The sequence below is a fragment of the Rana temporaria genome, chromosome 8, assembly GCF_905171775.1.
Source record: "Rana temporaria chromosome 8, aRanTem1.1, whole genome shotgun sequence".
NCBI lineage: Eukaryota > Metazoa > Chordata > Amphibia > Anura > Ranidae > Rana > Rana temporaria.
In genome coordinates, this window is record NC_053496.1 from 183222067 (window position 1) to 183245961 (window position 23895).

The 23895-nt window shown below is 45.3% G+C and overlaps 1 protein-coding gene across 1 annotated transcript; it reads right to left on the reverse strand.

Annotated features, from left to right (window-relative positions):
- Positions 1-875: 875 nt before the first annotated feature.
- LOC120909549 (oocyte zinc finger protein XlCOF7.1-like) lies at positions 876-20874 on the reverse strand. Its single transcript, XM_040321321.1, has 3 exons — positions 19775-20874; positions 1309-2127; positions 876-1056 (listed from the first exon to the last, which is right to left on the reverse strand). Exons 1-3 carry the CDS (start codon positions 20758-20760, stop codon positions 933-935), a joined length of 1929 nt encoding a protein of 642 aa, XP_040177255.1. The 5' UTR covers positions 20761-20874; the 3' UTR covers positions 876-932.
- Positions 20875-23895: the final 3021 nt, after the last annotated feature.

Below are 23895 nucleotides of genomic sequence, written 5' to 3' on the forward strand. Positions count from 1 at the left end.
TTTCCCGGCGTAATGTTGCCCCTGCTATATGGTGGCATAAGTGCGGCGTAGCAATGTTAAGTATGGCCGTCGTTCCCGCGTCTAAATTTGAAAAAGTTACGTCGTTTGCGTAAGTCGTCCGTGAATGGGGCTGGACGTCATTTACGTTCACGTCGAAACCAATGACGTCCTTGCGGCGTACTTTGGAGCAATGCACACTGGGAAATTCCACGGACGGCGATCACGTCGGGTCACAGTAGATTTACATAAAACACGACCCCCTGATCCAAATTTGAATTAGGCGGGCTTACGCCGGCAGATTTACGCTACGCCGCCGCAACTTATGGAGCAAGTGCTTTGAGAATACAGCACTTGCCCGTCTAAGTTGCGGAGGCGTAACGTAAAGCGGATACGTTACGCCCGCACAAAATTACGCCGCTGGACGAGAATCTGGCCCATAGTCTCCATACCACAAAATGTACTCAGCCAATGAGAGGTTATTTTTCTCCTGCTATCAATGGCCAACACGGTACAACACTTCATCCATGTCTTTGGTGATCTCTGATCTCCTTATCAACTGTTTTTTATGTCGTTGCCTTTTTATTTGGAAAGTTTTATTACCCCCACAAGCGTGTGGCCCCCCTTTCTCAATACTATATTTCAATGGGAGAAACATTTACCAATCTGACCTCTAGATGGCACTGTTGTATCATTCATTCCATAGGACATCTTTGTCAAAAAGGTCAAGCTACGGTTGAGGTCTATGAACTGTTTCTTACATGATGAAGATCAGCCATGGAGTATATCTGAGGTGTATATCAGGGTGTGCTTCTTCCCCACATGTCCAGCAACATTTATATACAAGACATTTCCCGCACTCACTAATACACCTCGAGGGTTGTGTGGGATCCCTGATGTACAGGAAGACAGGACTTCAGTGAGGAACATTTCCCTCACTCAGGACAGGGAAGTGGCTTCTCCCGTGTGTGCAATCTCCGATGTCTGTCACAATGCGACTTCCTTGAAAAGCATTTCCCGCACTCCGTACATGCATACGGCTTCTCCCCCGTGTGCGACCTCCGATGTCTATCAAGATGCGACTTAACCAAAAAACATTTCCCGCACTCAGGACAGGAATACGGCTTCTCGCCTGAGTGCAATCTCCGATGTCTGACAAGTTGTGACTTCATTAAAAAACATTTCCCGCACTCAGGACAAGAATACGGCTTCGCATTTGAGTGACACCTCTGATGTCTGACAAGTTCTGACTTTAGTGCAAAGCACGTCCCACACTCAGGACAGGAATATAACTTCTCATCCATGTGGAACTTCTGATGATAGCAAAGACTAGACCGATTTGAAAAACATTTTCCGCACTCACGACAGGAATACGGCTTCTCACCCGTGTGCAATCTCTGATGATTATAAAGACTGGTCTTATCTGATAAACATTTTCCACACTCAGGGCAGGAAAGTGTCTTTTCCCCCGTGTGAGACCTCTGATGTCTGTGAAGATGTGATCGATTTGAAAAACATTTCCCGCACTCAGGACAAGAATACGGTTTCTCACCCGTGTGCAATCTCTGATGTCTGGAAAGATGTGACTTGCTTGAAAAACATTTTCCGCACTCAGGACATGGAAACGGAATCTCCTCCATGTGTGATCTCTGATGATTATGAAGATTGGACTTATCTGAAAAACATTTCCCGCACTCAGCACAGGAATATGGTTTTTCCCCTGTGTGAGACCTCTGATGTCTGTAAAGATTGGAGCCATCTCTAAAACATTTCCCGCACTCAGGACAGGAATATGGCTTCTCACCCGTGTGATATCTCCGATGTCTATAAAGATTGGTCTTGCCTGAGAAACATTTCCCACATTCAGAACAGGAATACGACTTCTCCCCCGTGTGAGACTTGTGATGGGCAACAAGACGTGCTTTTTTTGCAAAACCTTTCCCGCACTCAGGACAGGAAAATGGCTTCTCTCCCGTGTGAGATCTCTGATGTATGACAAGACCTGATTTCTGTATAAAACATTTCCCACACTCAGAACATGAATGTGGCTTCTCGCCTGTGTGAGTTCTTTTATGCACATTAAGACCGGATTTAAAACGGAAACACTTTCCACACTCGGAACAGGAAAACCTCTTATCTGTTGGAAGGACGGCACCGCCCCGCACAGTCTGAGGTTCCTCGGGATAAGAGGAATACGATGGTCCGGCACCGTCCCGCACAGTCTGAGGTTCCTCAGAATAAGAGGAATACGATGGTCCGGCACCGTCCCGCACAGTCTGAGGTTCCTCAGGATAAGAGGAATACGATGGTCCATCTACACTGTGTGGTGCCGGATGGACATTTGAGGTAGTCGGGTTTTCTCCTGGACTATACTGTGTGATGTCCTCATCTTCTACTTTACAGTCTGGAGACAAAGTGAGACAATCCTCTGAGGTTTTCCTCATCTCCCGTCCATCTACTAAAATAGAAATACAAAGATTATTACTAGACTAGGACGGGGAACACAGCTCAGGAAAGTGACCCGGGGATTACAGGCTGATATCACCCAGTCCCCGCCCTACTCTGGACCAATCAGTGAGCAGTATAGGCGGAGGAATGGATTTAGTGTTAATGACCCACCTGTGCTGATCTCTGTAGGAGTGTCCTCCTCTATAAATGTCCCCGTTATTCCATCCTCCTCCATAGACTGCTGATCATCCCTCACATACGTCTCTTCTTCTTCTTCTGATTTAACCTCAACTTTTATATCGATTGGATCTCCACTCTAAACCAAGAAAATGGGAGAGAATATCATCTGTAAAATATAAGCTCACATAATAAATCCACACATCATCTCCATGAGTCCATGTTCCAGATGTTCCATCCCACCAACCTTGTAATGGTAAGAAGTGGTGTGATCATCGATTGTGGAATCCCGGGAATACAGAGGACGGGGACTTCTCTCTGGTGGGTTCCTGGTATTAGGCGGCTCCATTGTGACATCCTTGTGTCCTTCTGAAAGCTCCTCCATCACTCCATCCTCCTCTTTATAATCTTTTTTAACAATCTTAGAGACCTGGAGGTTTCTCTGGATATACAATTAAACATTCATTGTAATGAATATGCTTGTATATAAATCATAACTACCAGTGACTTTGTTCGGTCATTTCATGATCAAGACCCCCAGCTCCACCTACCTGATGATGGTGGGGGATGGTGTGACCTTCCTGTGTGGAATCCCGGGAATACAGAGGACGGGGACATCTCTCTGGTGGGTTCCCATTACTGGATCCATCTGTAGGAAACACACACACTGACTGAATACATTGTTTCTATGTGTTTATCAGATGATGGGGGATCTAGGTGGAGCCTCCGTACTGCTCTCTCCTTTACAATAAAGTCTCCTCTTACCCGGTGATGTGAGGGGCGGCTGATTCTCCATCATGACGTCCTTGTAGAGATCCTTGTGTCCTTCTAAATACTCCCACTCCTCCATGGAGAAATAGACAGTGACATCCTGACACCTTATAGGAACCTGACACACACAATGATACAGTCACCATCCAGACACACCCCTTGTCTGTTACTGGATAATGTCCCAGAATTCCCAGAATCCTCCTCACCTCTCCTGTCAGCAGCTCCATCATCTTCTTGGTGACTTCTAGAATCTTCTCCATGTTGTGTCTCTCAGGATTTAGGGAGTCACATGGAGGCACTGTGATGGTCATATGATCACCTGACTTCACAAGAGGAAATCTCTGTATTGGAGAACCAAAAGGAAGATCATGTTAGAATCCCAGAATCCTCCTCACCTCTCCGGTCAGGTCTGTGTTTTATTAACCCCTTAACGCCCGCCGCACGACTATATACATCCTTGCCTTCTAGCGGGTGGGGGGTCCGATCGTATGTAAACACGGCTTCCCCGTGCTTCACTGTGGCGGCGTATCGATCGAGTGATCCCTTTTATAAGGGAGACTCGATCGATGACGTCAGTCCTACAGCCACACCCCCCTACAGTTGTAAACACACACTAAGTGAACACTAACCCCTACAGCGCCCCCTGTGGTTAACTCCCAAACTGCAACTGTAATTTTCACAATAAACAATGCAATTTAAATGCATTTTTTGCTGTGAAAATGACAATGGTCTCAAAAATGTGTCAAAATTGTCCGAAGTGTCCGCCATAATGTCGCAGTCACGAAAAAAATCGCTGATCGCCGCCAATAGTAGTAAAAAAAAAAAATTTATAAAAATGCAATAAAACTATCCCCTATTTTGTAAACGCTATAAATTTTGCGCAAACCAATCGATAAATGCTTATTGCAATTTTTTTTACCAAAAATAGGTAGAAGAATACGTATCGGCCTAAACTGAGGGAAAAATATGTTTTTATATATGTTTTTGGGGGATATTTATTATAACAAAAAGTATAAAATATTGCATTTTTTTCAAAATTGTCGCTCCATTTTTGTTTATGGAGCAAAAAAGAAAAAACCGCAGAGGTGATCAAATACCACCAAAAGAAAGCTCTATTTGTAGGGAAAAAAGGACGCCAATTTTGTTTGGGAGCCACGTCGCACGACCGCGCAATTGTCTGTTAAAGCGACGCAGTGCCGAATCGCAAAACCTGGCCTGGGCATTTAGCTGCAAAATGGTCCGGGGCTTAAGTGGTTAATAGAGATAAGAGTGATGTCATGTGACCTCCCAGAATCCTCCTCACCTCTCCGGTCAGGTCTGTGTTTTATTAATAGAGATAAGAGTGATGTCATGTGACCTCCCAGAATCCTCCTCACCTCTCCGGTCAGGTCTGTGTTTTATTAATAGAGATAAGAGTGATGTCATGTGACCTCCCAGAATCCTCCTCACCTCTCCGGTCAGGTCTGTGTTTTATTAATAAAGATAAGAGAGATGTCATGTGACCTCCCAGAATCCTCCTCACCTCTCCAGGCAGGTCTGTGTTTTATTAATAGAGATAAGAGTGATGTCATGTGACCTCCCAGAATCCTCCTCACCTCTCCGGTCAGGTCTGTGTTTTATTAATAAAGATAAGAGAGATGTCATGTGACCTCCCAGAATCCTCCTCACCTCTCCAGGCAGGTCTGTGTTTTATTAATAGAGATAAGAGTGATGTCATGTGACCTCCCAGAATCCTCCTCACCTCTCCGGTCAGGTCTGTGTTTTATTAATAAAGATAAGAGAGATGTCATGTGACCTCCCAGAATCCTCCTCACCTCTCCAGGCAGGTCTGTGTTTTATTAATAGAGATAAGAGTGATGTCATGTGACCTCCCAGAATCCTCCTCACCTCTCCGGTCAGCAGGTAGATGATCTCCAGGGTGAGGTTTAGTATCTTCTTAGTCATGTGACTCCGGTCCTCCTCCATCTTCAGTGATGTGGTCATGTGATCTATGCGGCTTTCTCTGTAGATGGATAGTGGAGAATTAAAAGGACTGTATTAGCTGTACAATATTAGGATGGGGATGTATGTTGGGTTAATAGGCCGGTTGCCCCACTGGGAATTAGAACATTGGAATGGGTTACTAAGGGGTCTATTTATAAACAACTTTTGCATAATCATTCATCACGCAAATCTGCATGTATATTCTTTCTGTGCCAATTGGACAAATAAACATTAAGGCCTAGATTCAGGTAGGGCAGCGTAAGTGTGGGCGGGCGTAGCGTATCGTATTTACGCTACGCCGCCGCAACTTAGAGAGGCAAGTGCTGTATTCACAAAGCACTTGCGTCCTAAGTTACGGCGGCGTAGCGTAAATGTGCCGGCGTAAGCGCACCTAATTCAAATTGTGAAGAGCTGGGCGTGTTTTATGTAAATAAAGTATGACCCCACGTAAATGACGTTTTAAACTAACGGCGCATGCGCCGTCCATGGACGTATCCCAGTGCGCATGCGTTGGATAGAATGCCTAAGATACGTCGAACACTGCCTACGACGTGAACGTAACTTACGCACAGCCCTATTCGCGTACGACTTGTGCAAACGACGTAAAAAGATACACTTGTTCCGACGTCCATACTTTGCATGGGCTGCGCCACCTAGAGACCTGCTTTATCTTTACGCCGGCGTGTGTCTTACGTAAACGGCGTAACTAAATGCGACAGGCGCACGTACGCTTCGTGAATCGGCGTATCTAGCTCATTTGCATATTCAACGCGGAAATCAACGGAAGCGCCACCTAGCGGCCAGCGTAAATATGCACCCCAAAGATACGACGGCTGAGGAGACTTACGCCGCTCGTATCTTGGCCAAATCTATGCGTAACTGATTCTATGAATCAGGCGCATAGATACGGCGGCCATTCGGACTTACGACTGCGTATCTGGAGATACGCCGTCGTAAGTCTTTAAGAATCTGGGCCTAAGCCTTTTTTCGCTTCTGAACAAATGTCAATTAACCACTTAAGCCCCGGACCAATATGCTGGCTAAAGACCCAAGGTGTTTTTACAGTTCGGGACTGCGTTGCTTTAACAGACAATTGCGCGGTCGTGCGACGTGGCTCCCAAACAAAATTGGCGTCCTTTTTTCCCCACAAATAGAGCTTTCTTTTGGTGGTATTTGATCACATCTGCGGTTTTTAGTTTTTGCGCTATAAACAAAAATAAAGCAACAATTTTGAAAAAAATTCAATATTTTTTACTTTTTGCTGTAATAAATATCCCCCAAAAACATATATAATTTTTTTTTTCCTCAGTTTAGGCCGATACGTATTCTTCTACCTATTTTTGGTAAAAAAAAATCGCAATAATCGTTTATCGGTTGGTTTGCACAAAATTTATAGCGTTTACAAAATAGGGGATAGTTTTATTGCATTTTTATTTTTTTTACTACTAATGGCGGCGATCAGCGATTTTTTTCGTGACTGCGACATTACGGCGGACACATCGGACAATTTTGACACATTTTTGGGACCATTGTCATTTTCACAGCAAAAAATGCATTTAAATTGCATTCTTTATTGTGAAAATGACAGTTGCGGTTTGGGAGTTAACCACAGGGGGCGCTGTTGGGGTTATGTGTTCACTTTGTGAGTGTTTACAACTGTAGGGGGGTGTGGCTGTAGGTGTGACGTCATCGATCGTGTCTCCCCTATAAAGGGGATGACGCGATCGATACGCCGCCACAGTGAAGCACGGGGAAGCCGTGTTTACACACGGCTCTCCCCGTTCTTCAGCTCCGGGGACCGATCGCCGCGGTCCCGGATATTCGGACCGGGTCGCGGGCGCGCGCCCGCGACCCACGGCTGGGTACAAGTACAGGACGTATATATACGTGCTTGTGCCCAGCCGTGCCATTCTGCCGACGTATATGTGCAGGAGGCGGTCCGGAAGTGGTTAATATGGGCAGTAGTGAAAGTTTACATTGGGGGCCACTAGATGGAGCTGAGGAGCAAAGGAAACACATACACCTTTATTACAAGAAAGACAAAACAGTTCTGGAGAGCACCTAGCAACACACACTCACCCCATCACCATAGTATAAATTAAAGCTAGGCTATCCTTTCCCTTCCATTTCCCCTCCGGTTGTAGCATGGGGAGATAGTAGAGGGGATCAGTTGTTGCATTGGGAGATAGTAGAGGGGAGAGCAGGATCCTTCAGGGGTTGCTAGAGGGGGTTTCATGAGCTGTAGCTGATTGACCTCCTATTTAATGGTGTCTGCATAGCTTTAGGCCAGGTTCACACCTATGTGAATTGAGTGCAACTTAAACCGCATCCAATTCGCAGAACATTTTAAAATACATTGTTTTCAATGAGGCTGGTTCACATATGTGCGATGCATTCGCACTGCGCATTGCTGCCAAACCGTGTGCGTCTTTTAGGCATTGCGGTGCGGCTCAGGTGCGAATTCAGTCCCATTATCTTCTATGGGTACGCAGCTGAATTCGCAGATGTGTTCAGTTCTCTTCAGGAATTTCTCTCATTCAGCTCAATATACTTCTTCCCCACTCTCCTCTCACCCGTAACTTCTCCCAGGTCTCCAAATTCGCATGTAAAAGGTTGCTAATCTGCTGAACACTTCTCTTATCTCTCTGCAGAGATAAGAGAGCTGAAATTCGCACAGCACTAGTGTGATTCCAGCCTTAGGGTCCCCACAATTAGGCAGAGCCAGCCAGAGATTTTTTAAGCCATCCTTATCCACTTCAGCCCCGGACCATTTGGCTGGCCGAAGACCAGAGCACTTTTTGCAATTCGGCACTGCGTCACTTTAACTGAGAATTGCGCGGTCGTGCGACGTGGCTCCCAAACTAAATATACGTCCTTTTTTCCCCACAAATAGAGCTTTATTTTGGTGGTATTTGATAACCTCTGAGATGTTTATTTTTTGCGCTATAAGCAAAAAAAGAGTGAAAATTTTGAAAAAAAAAACAATATTTTCTATTAGGCTGATACGTATTCTTCTACCTATTTTTGGTAAAAAGCGTTTATTGATTGGTTTGTGCAAAATTAATAGCGTCCACACAATAGGGGATAGTTTTATGGCATTTTTATTAATATTTTTTTTTACTAGTAATGGCGGTGATCAGCAATTTCTATCGTGACCGGGACATTATGGCGGACACATCGGACACTATAGTGCTATAAATTTGCTTTTATTACTGTATAACTGTGACTGGCAGTGAAGGGGTTAACCAGGAGGGGGCGCTGAAGGGATTAAGTGTGTCCTAGAGATGTGTTCTAACTGTAGGAGGGCTGGGCTACGTGTGTCATGATACTGATCACTGCTTCCCGATCACAGGGAGCTTTGATCAGTGTCCTGTCACTAGGAAGAATGGGGAAATTATTGTTTATATCTGCGGGACCCGCGATCACACTCATGAAGTTGGGGGGACATCTCTCTGGTGGGTTTCTGTTACTTGATTGCTCCATCATGAGGTCCTTTTGTGCTTCAGAAAGCTGCTTCATCACACCATACTCCTCATCCTCCTCTTTAAACTCTTCTTTCACAACAGTATTAGAATCCCTGAGATTTTAACTCTGAATAGATAATAAAACATTAATTGAGACAACCACACTTTATAAACGTGAGGTCAGTGTGATGTCATAGTATTCTCTGACTCTGGATGGAGGGACATTGGGAGGAGCTGTGAGCTCAGTGTGATGTCATAGTATTCTCTGACTCTGGATGGAGGGACATTGGGAGGAGCTGTGAGCTCAGTGTGATGTCATAGTATTCTCTGACTCTGGATGGAGGGACATTGGGAGGAGCTGTGAGCTCAGTGTGATGTCATAGTATTCTCTGACTCTGGATGGAGGGACATTGGGAGGAGCTGTGAGCTCAGTGTGATGTCATAGTATTCTCTGACTCTGGATGGAGGGACATTGGGAGGAGCTGTGAGCTCAGTGTGATGTCATAGTATTCTCTGACTCTGGATGGAGGGACATTGGGAGGAGCTGTGAGCTCAGTGTGATGTCATAAGATTCTCTGACTCCGGTTAGAGGGATGTTGGGAGGAGCTGTAAGGTCATAGGATTCTCTGATTCTGATTGGAGGGACATTAAGAGGAGGAGCTGTAAGGGGCACTCTGTGAGGTTTCTGTTTCTGAAAGAAGAACTTTGTCTTTGGGCTTTGCCGGGACACATTATATTCTTGTGATCTTGGTGTACTCTGGAGGCTTTACTGATCACATTATAGGATGAATCCCTGAGACTGGGATCATTTAGGAAATATTCCCTCTTTCTTCCTATTTGAATCTCATAAAATAAAGATATACATATTCCAATCCCCCCCCCCCCCCCACTAATAAAAGTCGTATAATCCATTAGTATAAACAAATGAGGTAAGAAGGTCATTAACCACTTAAGACCCGGACCAAAATGCAGGTAAAGGACCAGGCCCCTTTTTGCGATTCGGCGATGCGTCGCTTTAACTGACAATTGCGCGATTGTGCGACGTGGCTCCCAAACAAAATTGGCGTCTTTTTTTCCCCACAAATAGAGCTTTCTTTTGGTGGTATTTGATCACCTCTGCGGTTTTTATTTTTTGCGCTATAAACAAAAGTAGAGACAATTTTGAAAAAAATGCTATATTTTTTACTTTTTGCTATAATAAATATCCCCCAAAAACATATATATATAAAAAAAAAATTCCTCAGTTTAGGCCGATACGTATTCTTCTACCTATTTTCGGTAAAAAAAAATTGCAATAAGCGTTTATCGGTTGGTTTGCGCAAAATTTATAGCGTTTACAAAATAGGGGATAGTTTTATTGCATTTTTATTCATTCTTTTTTAGTTACTACTAATGGCGGCGATCAGCAATTTTTTTTTCGTGACTGCGACATTATGGCGGACACATCGGACAATTTTGACACATTTTTGGGACCATTGTCATTTTCACAGCAAAAAATGCATTAAAAATGCACTGGTTACTGTGAAAATGACAATTGCAGTTTGGGAGTTAACCACAAGGGGGCGCTGAAGGGGTTAAGTGTGACCTAATCTGTGTTTCTAACTGTAGGGGGGTGTGGCTGTAGGTCTGGCGTCATTGATTGTGATTTCCTATATAAGGGAACACACGATCGATGACGGCGCCACAGTGAAGAACGGGGAAGCTGTGTTTACATACAGCTCTCCCCGTTCTTCAGCTCTGGGGACCGATCTCGGGACTCCAGCGGCGATCGGGTCTGCGAGTCCCGCGGCCACGGAGCTTCGGACCCACTGCTGGGCATTATACAATCACGTACAGGTACGTGATTGTGCCCAGCCGTGCCATTCTGCCGACGTATATAGGCGTTAGGCGGTCCTTAAGTGGTTAAAGGGAAAGGTGAATTGTCTACAAAATTAAGAAAATGTTCCGATCCGTAAGTGGGGAAATGTTCTAACCCTTAAGGGGTTAATCTAGGTTTCCACACGATATATGTGTGTATCATCCTCTGCCGGAGATTAAAGATGTCACAGTGACTATGGAGGAAGATAACGGACATGATGGGAGGTTACTGGGTGTAAGAAAATAATATCTTATTACCTCTCTGCTGCCAGTTCCAGCAATGTCTCCTCTCTACTTCCTCCCGACTCGCCTCTCACCCGGAACTTCATTATTTATATCTGACATCACTTCCTATCTTCCATAGAGACTTCCTGTCTTGGTAGAAGTGAGATCACCATCTTGTGGAGCTCAGAGGAACTGCAGCCCTGAGATACGTTTTGTAGCGTGAACATGCCCTTGTGCTGTGTGTGTATGTACTGTATATCCTTATATATGGGGTCATCTCTATTTGAACCAAGGGGGGGATAGAAATATATTACTGCCTAATCCAGGCTTTCTCTGTCAGGGTTCTTCTAAAGGTTTCTGAGTAATAAACAATTTCTGTCTCTCAGTAACTGAATCCAGGGATGAACCAACAGCTCAATCTGTACTCAGTTTCGGACAAAACTTTGGTTGTTCGAATGAACTCCAGAACTTTAGCCCATTTGGACCTCTTCTTAATGGGAGCCAAAAACCATACATAGAAGTGGTAGAAATAAAGTTATGGAGTTCCTTCGAAAGACCAAAGTTTGGATCGAAACTAGGTAGAGATTAGGGTTGCCACCTTTTATTCAAGCAAAACCCGAACACTTTTGTGGCACACGGCAAAACATTTTTTAAGGGGGAACACTGTGGACTCTGATATAAAGGAGAACTTTGATGGAAGATGGTTTCTGCTCACCAAACCTCCCAATTACATCAGAGTTTCATGCACCCCCCTTAAATTAGGGTTCCCAAAGCCCCCCTTACATCAGAGTCCACAGGGCACCATTTACATCTGAGTCCTTCTTACCTTTGTATACTCACTCAGAAAAGGGAGGGAGGGGGGAGACTTCAGTCACAGACATTGGATGGTCAGTTCACTCACTCGAGGATGGAGGCTCAGGTATCGACACCTTTCATCCACGATGTATCTGCTGGTTTCTGAGCTTCGAATTTCAAACCCACACATCCCTTTTCTGAGGCACAGAATGCAGAGGATTGGAGTGGGTAGACAGAGGAGTAGGGGGAGGGAGGAGGAGGAGCAGATCAAGCCCTTTCTCTTATCCTGTCCGTGTATGGAGATGGGGCCCCTTGCGCACACCTATGTACTCAGCAGTTGTGGTTACTTGGGGAGCCACAGTCTATTACGAATATTGGGCTAGATTCAGAAAGAGATACGACGGCGTCGTATCTATGCGACTGATGCGACGGAGTCCGGCCCGTCGTATCTATGCGACTGATTCAGAAAATCAGTTACGCATAGATCTCCCTAAGATCCGCCAGGTGTAAGTGTCTTACACCGTCGGTTCTTAGGCTGCAATTTCAGGCTGGCCGCTAGGTGGCGCTTCCGTATGTTTTATGCGAGGAATATGCAAATGAGGATTTACGCCGATTCAGAAACGAACGACCGCCCGGCGCTTTTTTTTTTACGTCGTTTGCGTTCGGCTTTTTCCGGCGTATAGTTACCCCTGCTATATGAGGGGTAGCTAATGTTAAGTATGGCCGTCGTTCCTGCGCCGAGTTTTGAAATTTTACGTAGTTTTCGTAAGTTGTTCGCGAATACGGCTGGACGTAATTTACATTAACGTCGAAACCAATGACGTCCTTGCGACGTCATTTAGATCAATGCACACTGGGATATTTTACGGACGGCGTATGCGCCGTTCAAACAAAACGTAAAAAACGCGGGGTCAAGACACATTTATATAAAACACGCCCCCTACATCCCCATTTGAATTACGCAGCCTTACGCCGCAACACATACGTTACGCCGCCGTAACTAAGGGCGCAAGTTCTTTCTGAATAAAGAACTTGCGCCCAAAGTTAGAGCGGCGTAACGTATCAGAGATACGTTACGCGGGCCGGACAGATATGCTCAGGCATTTGAATCCGGCCCAGAGTGTCTGGGTTTCAGGCAGTCTGAAACCCAGACACACAATTTGAAACCTGGACTGTCCGGGTGAATCCTGGACAGGTGGCATCCCTAGTACAGATTGAGCTGTCGGCTCATACCTAAATGTCAGTTGGTACCGAGAGACAGAAATTGTTTATTATGACAGGTGTGAGTACCCCATTCTCCTTCATATTGGGAGGGGGGAGTATCTGAGGGTCCTCTTATTATCAATGGGGTCTTCCAGATTTCAAAAAGCACCTGGCTCACAAAATTCCACATCCACCTGCCAGTGTTGTGGAGATGAGTCCTCATCACACCGGGGGTCAATGTGCTTTTCCAGGGGTATTTTTTTTAGAATTGGTTCAGGACAGACTCCATAAATACAATGAAAACATGTCATAAACACATTATAAATGCTATAGGCCAGCCCTCAAAAATTCCACTCGCCTGCTCGCATTTTGCGAGTGGAATCTAGTGCAGGGCGAGTGAGGTGCAGGGACGGACCAGGCTGAACGTTTCCTGGCTGAAGCGATCGGACACAGAGCGGCATGGCTGAACAGCCGTGGCGCCGCTTTGAGCTGTGTATCACACACACAGCGGACATCCCCCGCTGTGTGTTACGGAGCTGGGTCTGTGTTTGGCAGCTCGGTGTAACAAGGTCCCACCCCCTATACCGGCTTGTGTTATAGTAGATTGATTCAGTGTTCCGCCTATCACATGAGCCGGTCTAGCCAGATGAGTGAAACTACCCTGGGTTCCGTTTGACCAGGGTTCGGCAAGTTCAAGTGTTGAGTCAAATAAGAAATGCCCATTTTGAGGCATGGTAAGGCTGTAATGTGATACCCAGGGCTTTTTTTCAGCAGTAATGTGGGAAAACGCAGGATTTTGGCACCCCCAGCATTGAATGGGATGCTGGAGGGTCTAGTAATGCTGGGGGATCCATTATCATTGGGGATTTTGTTGGTGCTGTGGTGGATCTATTGTTGTTAGGGGGAGGGGTCTTAAGTTGTTAGGGGATCAATAGTTGCTGGTAGGAATCTACTGTTGAACACAGGGGGTCGGATTTTAAGTAGATTTGCGCATTTATTACAGAGGCGCAGGGCAACGATTTTGCCCTGCGCCCCCGCAATTTTTTTGCGCTGCCCTCGATTCACGGAGCACAAGCTCCGTAAATTGCACGGGCGCGCCGACAAAATGCCCGGCGCAAGAGTGCGCAATTTAAATGATCCCGTAGGGGGCGGGAATCATTTAAATTAGGCGCGTTCCCGCGCCGATCGTAGAGCGCATGCTCCGTCGGGAAACTTTCCCGACGTGCATTGCGGCAAATGACGTCGCAAGGACGTCATTTGCTTCAAAGTGAACGTGAATGGCGTCCAGCGCCATTCACGATTCACTTACGCAAACTACGTAAAATTCAAATTTCGCGATGCGGGAACGACGGGTATACGTAACATGGGCTGCCCCTGCTAATAGCAGGGGCAGCCTTGCACGAAAACCGCCGTACGTAAACGACGCAAATTGCGTACGCAGGGCTCGCGCAACGTTGTGAATCGGTGTTAGTATGCAATTTGCATACTATACGCTGAGCACAACGGGAACGCCACCTAGCGGCCATCGCAAGAATGCAGCCTAAGATATGCGGGCATAAGAGCCTTATGCCGCGCAGATCTTAGGCTGCAGTCGGCGTAATGAGGTTCCTGAATCAGGAGCATTCGTTACGCCGGGGCAAGTAAGCAATTGCGCTGTGTAACCTATGGTTACACAGGCGCAATTGCTTCTTGAATCCAGGCCAGGGTCTATTGTTGCTTGCTGATAGAGGGTCTATTGATTTTGACTGTTGGGGGATCTATTGCTGCTGGGGATCTATTGTTGCTGGCATGGATCTATTGTTATTGCAGGGTTCTTACGTTGCTGTTATGGATCTACTGTTGAGTGAGGAGTCTATTGTTCAGCCAACACTACTCCATGAGTCTCCCGGCCAAATCCTTCCTGGACATTGCCCCAGGAGTTGTTAGGGTGGTCAATTGTTGCTGGTAGGGATCTATTGTTGCTTTTTGATAGAGGGTCCATTGATGGTGGCTGTTGGGGGGATCTAGTGTTGCTGGGTTGGATCTATTGGTGTTAGGGGGTCTTAAATTGTTGTCAAGGATCTACCGTTGAGTGAGGAGTCTATTGTTCAGCCAGCACAACTTCATGAGTCTCCCAGCCAAGTCCTTCCTGGACGTTGCCCCAGCTGTTCCTGCGACTTGTAGATGATCATTCAGCCCGTTCCTGAGCTAGAAACACCCAGAACATCTTGCAGATTCTCAAAGGCCTTGGAAGGTATAATAGTACTTCTAGGCTGGTTCACTCTCCTGCTATTCCAGGCTCCAAACCTTATACACACATCTCAGTCCCCTGCTGGACATTCTCTTGATCAGGGATTGGCTGTATACCTGACACGCTCAGGCCCTACCCTCTCCTCCCACTGTTCCAGCACCTTCTGGAGGAACAGGGAGAGGAAGGCAAGGCTGCAACCGCAGACCCCAGAACAGCCTGAATTAATCAAGCCCAGCTCCACTGAGTACAGCAGCCCAAAATAACTACATTTACCTTTATCCTACTTACCTATTAGCACCTTGAAAGGAGGGTGCTACACTCACCCCCACAAAAAATAGGCCATTTCCTCATGGTCCAAATGGTATGGACTGGGTAATGTGTTAGGATCTATACTGGTATGGACTGGGTAATGTGTTAGAATCTATACTGGTATGGACTGGGTAACGTGTTGGGATCTATACTGGTATGGACTGGGTAATGTGTTGGGATCTATACTGGTATGTACTGGGTAATGTGTTAGAATCTATACTGGTATGGACTGGGTAATGTGCTAGGATCTAGACTGGTATGGACTGGGTAACGTGTTGGGATCTATACTGGTATGGACTGGGTAGTGTGTTAGGATCTATACTGGTATGGACCGGGTAACGTATTAGAATCTATACTGGTATGGACTGGGTAATGTGTTAGAATCTATACTGTTATGGACTGGGTAATGTGTTAGGATTTATACTGGTATGGACTGGGTAATGTCTTGTGATCTATACTGGTATGGACTGGGTAATATGTTAGGATATATCCTGGTCTGGACTGGGTAATGTGTTAGGATCTATACTGGTATGGACTGGGTAATGTGTTAGGATCTAGACTGGTATGCACTGGGTAACGTGTTAGAATCTATACTGGTATGGACTGGGTAATGTGTTAGGATCTATACTGGTATGGACTGGGTAATGTGCTAGGATCTATACTGGTATGGACTGGGTAATGTGTTAAAATCTATACTGGTATGGACTGGGTAATGTGTTAAAATCTATACTGGTATGGACTGGGTAATGTGTTGGGATCTATACTGGTATGGACTGGGTAATGTGTTAGGATCTATACTGGTATGGACTGGGTAATGTGTTAGGGTCTATACTGGTATGGACTGGGTAATATGTTAGGATATATCCTGGTCTGGACTGGGTAATGTGTTAAAATCTATACTGGTATGGACTGGGTAATGTGTTGGGATCTATACTGGTATGGACTGGGTAATGTGTTAGGGTCTATACTGGTATGGACTGGGTAATGTGTTAGGATCTATACTGGTATGGACTGGGTAACGTGTTGGGATCTATACTGGTATGGACTGGGTAATGTGTTAAAATCTATACTGGTATGGACTGGGTAATGTGTTGGGATCTATACTGGTATGGACTGGGTAATGTGTTAGGGTCTATACTGGTATGGACTGGGTAATATGTTAGGATATATCCTGGTCTGGACTGGGTAATGTGTTAGGATCTAGACTGGTATGGACTGGGTAACGTGTTGGGATCTATACTGGTATAGACTGGGTAATATGTTAGGATATATCCTGGTATGGACTGGGTAATGTGTTAGGATCTATACTGGTATGGACTGGGTAACGTGTTGGGATCTATACTGGTATGGACTGGGTAATATGTTAGGATATATCCTGGTATGGACTGGGTAATGTGTTAGGATCTATACTGGTATGGACTGGGTAATGTGTTAGGATCTATACTGGTCGGGACTGGGTAACGTGTTGGGATCTATACTGGTATGGGCTGGGTAATGTGTTAGGATCTATACTGGTCGGGACTGGGTAATGTGTTGATGGGAATGAAAATTATCAATCTACAGAGGGCTGAGTTCAAAGACACCCCGAAAATCAAAGTGAAAAAATGATGCAGCAGGCTAGTCCATTTTGCTGAAAATTCAGAATGGTCCTCAGTAATTTGTATGGCCCCCACATGCTTGTATGCATGCCTGACAACATCGGGGCATACTCCTAATGAGACGACGGATGGTGTCCTGGGATATTTCCTCTCAGATCTGGATGTGAGGGGTGTACTTACTTTTGTGAGATACTGTATGAAAAATAGCCATGACAAATTCTGCCCGCATTTCAATAAACGCAGTGATTTCCTATAATCGTCACCTCCATCTAGTGGCCATAATGAGACATTTTTCCTTCAATCGACCAATAAGGTGCTTCAATCGACAATAATTTTCCAAAGTGCATAAAGTGTTTCAATAAAGTGCTTAATCTTCACAGCAGGTCCCACAGTGCATAACGTGCGACACAAGTGATCCGTTTCCCCAAGCCTCTCACCTCAGAAAGGCTTGTAAAAAGCCTATAGATCTCCAATGCTGCTGGATAAATAGCACAGCAGATACGCCTGTGATGGGAAGCTCCCGGTCAGCCCGTTAACCCTCGTCACCCTAATCCCTCTGGTCAGTGATCCCCAGGTCCCCAGGCTCCAGCAACAAGTTCACAGGTTGGATGGCTCTCAATCAAACAAATAAAAGCTCCATAGCGTAAAACTGATAAATAGATTTAATGAATAAAAGCATGTACACTTACAGCAGGCTCGTTTAAAGACAGCGTGTAGCGTGTAGTTAGAAATGTCTCTGCTCTCGGCCGCGATTTGTTATGCCGCGTACACGCGATCATTTTTCGGCATGAAAACAAAACAACGTTTTTCGGCATGTAGAAAAAAACAAAGTTTTTCCAACTTCATCATTAAAACGACGTTGCCCACACACCATCGTTTTTAAAAAATGCTCTAGCAAAGCGCGGTGACGTACAACACGTACGACAACACTCTAAAAGGGGAAGTTCCATGCGGATGGCGCCACCCCTGGGGCTGCTTTAGCTGATTCCGTATTAGTAAAAGACATTTCGCGCTTTTCTGTCAGTTACAGCGTGATGAATGTGCTTACTCCATTACGAATGGTAGTTTTACCAGAACGAGCGCTCCCGTCTCATAACTTGCTTCTGAGCATGTGCAGGTTTTTAACATCATTTTAGCCCACACACGATCATTATTTACAACCCGAAAAAATACATAGGGCTAGATTCAGAAAGCCCGCTGTAACTTTGTGCGGGCGTAGCGTATCTCAGATACGCTACGCCGCCGTCACTTGGTGAGGCAGGTTCTGTATTCAGAAAGAACCTGCGCCCTAAGTTACGGCGGCGTAGCGTAAATGTGCCGGCGTAAGCGCTCCTAATTCAAATTGTGAAGAGGTGGGCGTGTTTTATGTAAATAAAACATGACCTCATGTAAATGACGTCTCTAACGAACGGCGCATTCGCCGTCCGTGAACGTATACCAGTGCGCATGCTCCTAATCACGTTGCAAATAGTCAATGCTTTCGACTTGAACGTAATTTACGCAAAGCCCTATTCGCGAACGACTTACGCAAACGACGGAAAATTTGACGCTGTCCCGACGTCCATACTTAACATTGGCTACGCCTCATATAGCAGGGGGAACTTTACGCCGGAAAAAGCCTTACGTAAACGACGTAAAAAAATCCGCCGGGGGCACGTACGTTTCTGAATCGGCGTATCTAGCTCATTTGCATATTCTACGCGGAAATCAACGGAAGCGCCACCTAGCGGCCAGCGTAAATACGCACCCTAAGATACGACGGCGTAGGAGACTTACGCCGGTCGTTTCTTAGCAACATTTAAGCGTTTCTCAATTCGAGCATACGCTTAAAGATATGACGGCGCGGATTCAGGCTTACGACGGCGTATCTACTGATACGCCCGTCGTAAGTCTTACTGAATCTAGCCCATAGTTTAAAACGTCTTTAAAAAATGCAGCATGTTCGAATTTTTTTTTTTTGTCGTTTTTCAGAACCCGAAAAATGATGTGAAGCCCACACACGATCGTTTTAAATGAAATTTTTTAAAAACGACGTTTTTTTCATGCCGAAAAATGATCGTGTGTACGCGGCATTGTACCACCAAGTGGTTCTTATTCACAACAACATCACTCAGTTTACCCCCCTCATCATCCTGTTGATTGATGTTGGGTGATATTGATTAGGAGTATATATTTTTTTTTTGTCTCAATTGATTGGATATTTGGATTGTGACCTCAGCAGGATTTAAGAACGTATTGAGCATTTTATCTTGATTATTAGCAAGCGCCATTACCCTTCCCCTTTATTTATCAATTATTATCAGTGAGTGAGCACTTATTGTCGTGGCTGCTGCTTAGTTTAATTTTTTATATTTTTTATTTTTAATCTTTAGTTTAATTATTACTGCTCTAGTTAGTGTGGTTTTGCGCACTAGTTTCCCCCATTATTCATTTTTATTTTTCTCCTTCTATCAATGGCCAACACGGTACAACACTTCATCCATGTCTTTGGTGATCTCTGATCTCCTGATGAACTGTTTCTTCCATGATGAAGATCAGCCATGGAGTATATCTGAGGTGTATATCAGGGTGTGCTTCTTCCCCACATGTCCAGCAACATTCATATACAACACATTTCCCGCACTCACTAATACACCTCGAGGGTTGTGTGGGACCCCTGATGTACAGGAAGACAGGACTTCAGTGAGGAACATTTCCCTCACTCAGGACAGGAATACGGCTTCTCCCCCGTGTGAGATCTCTGATGTCTGGAAAGATGGGACTTCTCTGAAAAACATTTCCCGCACTCAGAGCAGGAATACGGCTTCTCCCCCGCGTGCGATTTCTGATGTCTGGAAAGATGTGAATTCCTTGAAAAATATTTCCCGCACTCAGGACAGGAATACGGCTTCTCACCCGTGTGTGACCTCTGATGTCTCTTTTGAGTGGACTTGTCTGAAAAACATTTCCCGCACTCAGAACAGGAGTACGGTTTTTCCCCCGTGTGAGACCTCTGATGTGTGAAAAGTTGTGCTTTGATTAAAAAACTTTTCCCGCACTCAGAACAGGAATACAGCTTCTCACCCGTGTGAGACCTCTGATGTCTGACAAGTTCAGATTTTTGTGCGAAACAGGTTCCACACTCAGGACAGGTATACGGCTTCTCAGTCATGTGTGAACTCTGATGATAGGAAAGACTTGACTTATTCGAAAAACATTTACCGCACTCAGGACAGGAATACGGCTTCTCACCCGTGTGCAATCTTTGATGGCTATGAAGACTAGATTTACTCGAGAAACATTTTCCACACTCAGGACAGGAAAGTGACCTTTCCCCCGTGTGCAATCTCTGGTGTCTGTGAAGACTGGAATTACATGAAAAACATTTTCCGCACTCACGACAGGTATATGGTTTCTCAGCCATGTGTAATCCTTGATGTCTGGAAAGATGTGACTTCATTGAAAAACATTTTCCACACTCAAAACAAGAATACGGCTTCTCACCCGTGTGAGACCTCAGATGTCTGTGGAGAAGTGCCTTATTTGAAAAATATTTTCCACACTCCGGACAGGAGTACAACTTTTTCCCCTTGTGAGACCTCTGATGTGTGACAAAACGTGATTTTTTTACAAAACATTTCCCACACTCAGAACAGGAATACGGCTTTTCCTGTGTGTGGGATCTCTGATGTATGGAAAGATTGGACTTCTCTGAAAAACACATCCCGCACTTAGTACAGAAAAACCTATTATTTGTTGGAAAAACATCACCGTCCCGCACAGTCTGAGGTTCCTCAGGATAAGAGGAATACGATGGTCCGGCACCGTCCCGCACAGTCTGAGGTTTCTCAGGATAAGAGGAATACGATGGTCTGGCACCGTCCCGCACAGTCTGAGGTTCCTCAGGATAAGAGGAATACGATGGTCCGGCAACGTCCCGCACAGTCTGAGGTTCCTCAGGATAAGAGGAATACGATGGTCCAGCACCGTCCCGCACAGTCTGAGGTTCCTCAGGATAAGAGGAATACGATGGTCCGGCACCGTCCCGCACAGTCTGAGGTTCCTCAGGATAAGAGGAATACGATGGTCCATCTACACTGTGTGGTGCCGGATGGACATTTGAGGTAGTCAGGTTTTCTCCTGGACTATACTGTGTGATGTCCTCATCTTCTACTTTACAGTCTGGAGACAAAGTGAGACAATCCTCTGAGGTTTTCCTCATCTCCCGTCCATCTACTAAAATAGGAATACAAAGATTATTACTAGACATGAGCTGGTTCCCCTAAACCAGGACTCCGCCCACATCAGGCAGCTTTGTCTCTGAGGATCTTACAATTCCCCCATCAAGGTAACTAGTAAATGGGTCCTCTGATCTCCTACCAGATCATTTTTTTATTCATGGACCTTAGTAAGAGAGTGAGGAAACAATGAGAACTTTTAGCGCAAGTAACACCATCTGTCAGAGATCTTGCTGGACCCAAGCATAGAAAAGAAGACTCAAAACACATACTCCAGGTGCCTAGGTTGAGCAATGTCAATGGTTAAAATCAACAGTTTGCTGGCAGCTGAACCCCAGAATCGATAAAAATCCAATCTAGATACATAAATTGTGTCTGCAACACAGAAAACAAAGACTATCCGAGAGAAAAATCTAATGGGCAGGATGGGCAACACAACGCAAGAAAGTGACTAGGGTATTACAGGCTGATATCACCCAGTCCCCACCTTACTCTGGACCAATCAGTATAGGTGGGGGAATTTGATTTAGTGTTAATGACCCACCTGTGCTGATCTCTGTAGGAGTGTCCTCCTCTATAAATGTCCCCGTTATTCCATCCTCCTCCATAGACTGCTGATCATCACTCACATACGTCTCTTCTTCTTCTGCTTTAACCTCAAATTCTATATCGATTGGATCTCCACTCTAAACCAAGAAAATGGGAGAGAATATCATCTGTAAAATAAGAGCTTCGATATTGTGACCTCACATAAGAAATCCACACATCGTCTCGACGAGTCTATGTTCTAAATTCTCCGTCTCACCAACCTTGTAACAGTGAAGGATGGTGTGACCTTCCTGTGTGGAATCCCGGGAATACAGAGGACGGGGACATCTCTCTGGTGGGTTCCTGGTATTAGGTGGCTCCATAATATCCTTGTGTCCTTCTGAAAACTCCTCCATCACTCCATACTCCTCATTCTCCTCTTTATATTCTTCTTTAACAACAATATTACAATCCCCAATGTTTCCACCCTGCAATATATTATAAAACATTTATTGTAACATACATGCTGATGTATACAGTATAACTATAAATTATTATCAAACATCTACCTGATGATGGTGGGGGATGGTGTGACCTTCCCGTCTGGAATACCGGGAATCCAGAGGACGGGGACATCTCTCTGTTGGGTGTCTGTTATTAGGTGGCTCCGTTGTGACATCCGTGTGACCTCCTGAACGTTTCTTCATAACACTATCCTCACCATCCTCCTCTTTTATCTCTTTTTTAACATTAATACTATAATCCCAGAGGTTTCCAGTCTGAATATATAATAAGACATTCATTGTAATAAATATGTTTGTGTATAAATCATAACTACCAATAATTGTTCCTCATCTACCTGATGATGATGAGGGATGATGTGACCTTCCTGTGTGGAATCCCGGGAATACAGAGGACGGGGACATCTCTCTGGCGGGTTCCCATTACTGGATCCATCTGTAGGAAACACACACACTGACTGAATACATTGTTTCTATGGCCGGGATTCAGATACATTGGTGTATCTTTAGAGCGGCGTAGCACATCTGATATGCGCTACGCCGACGTAACATAGAGAGGGAAGTACACTATTCACAAAGCACTCGCCGACAACGTTGCTCTGGCGTAACGTAAATCGTCCGGCGTAAGCCCGCCTAATTCAAAGTAGGTGGAAGGTGGGCGTGTTGTATTATAATGAAGCGTGACCCCATGTAAATGCATGGCCGAACGAACGGCGCATGCGCGCGCATGCTCAGAATCACGTCGCAAATACTCCCTAAGATACGATGGCTCAATGCGTACGACGTGAACGTAACTTCACGTACGACTTACGTAAACGACGTAAAATCCGACGGCACTTCCGACGTCCATACCCTAAACCACTTAGACCAGCTTTTTGGTGGTTTAACTTTACGCCGGAAAAACACCTTACGTAAACGACGTAGATGACAGCGACAGGCGCAAGTACGTTCTTTAATCAGGGTATCTAGCTCATTTACATATTCAACGCGTAAATCAACGGAAGCGCCCCTTGCGGCCAGCGTAAATATGCACCCAAGATACGACGGCGTAGGAGACTTACGTCGGTCGTATCTTGGTAAAATTCAGGCGTATCTCATTTTAAGAATGAGCGCATAGATACGACGGCGCACATTCGGACTTACAACGGCGTATCTACCGATACGTCGGCGTAAGTGTCTGTGAATCCGGGCCTATGTGTTTATCAGATGATGGGGGATCTAGGTGGAGCCTCCGTACTGCTCTCTCCTTTACAATAAAGTCTCCTCTTACCCGGTGATGTGAGGGGCGGCTGATTGTCCATCATGACGTCCTTGTAGAGATCCTTGTGTCCTTCTAAATACTCCCACTCCTCCATGGAGAAATAGACAGTGACATCCTGACACCTTATAGGAACCTGACACACACAATGATACAGTCACCATCCAGACACACCCCTTGTCTGTAACTGGATAATGTCCCAGAATTCCCAGCACCGCTCACTTCTCCTGTCAGCAGCTTAGTGATCTTGGCCGCGACTTCAGGAATCTTCTTTTTCCTCTATTCTATCGGGGAGGGAGGTGGAGGCAATGTGA

What these genes read in the sequence shown, in the direction of transcription:
- LOC120909549 (XM_040321321.1), bottom strand. Translation starts at nt 20,760, where the DNA reads ATGTGTTTTTCAGAGAAGTCCAATCTTTCCATACATCAGAGATCCCAC. An exon ending in TCTCACACGGGGGAGAAGCC is followed by an intron (nt 2,128 to 19,774) that starts GTATTCCTGTCC and finishes AACAGATAAGAG; the next exon opens with GTTTTCCTGTTCCGAGTGTG. An exon ending in AGTCTTTGCTATCATCAGAA is followed by an intron (nt 1,057 to 1,308) that starts GTTCCACATGGA and finishes TAGACATCGGAG; the next exon opens with GTCGCACACGGGGGAGAAGC.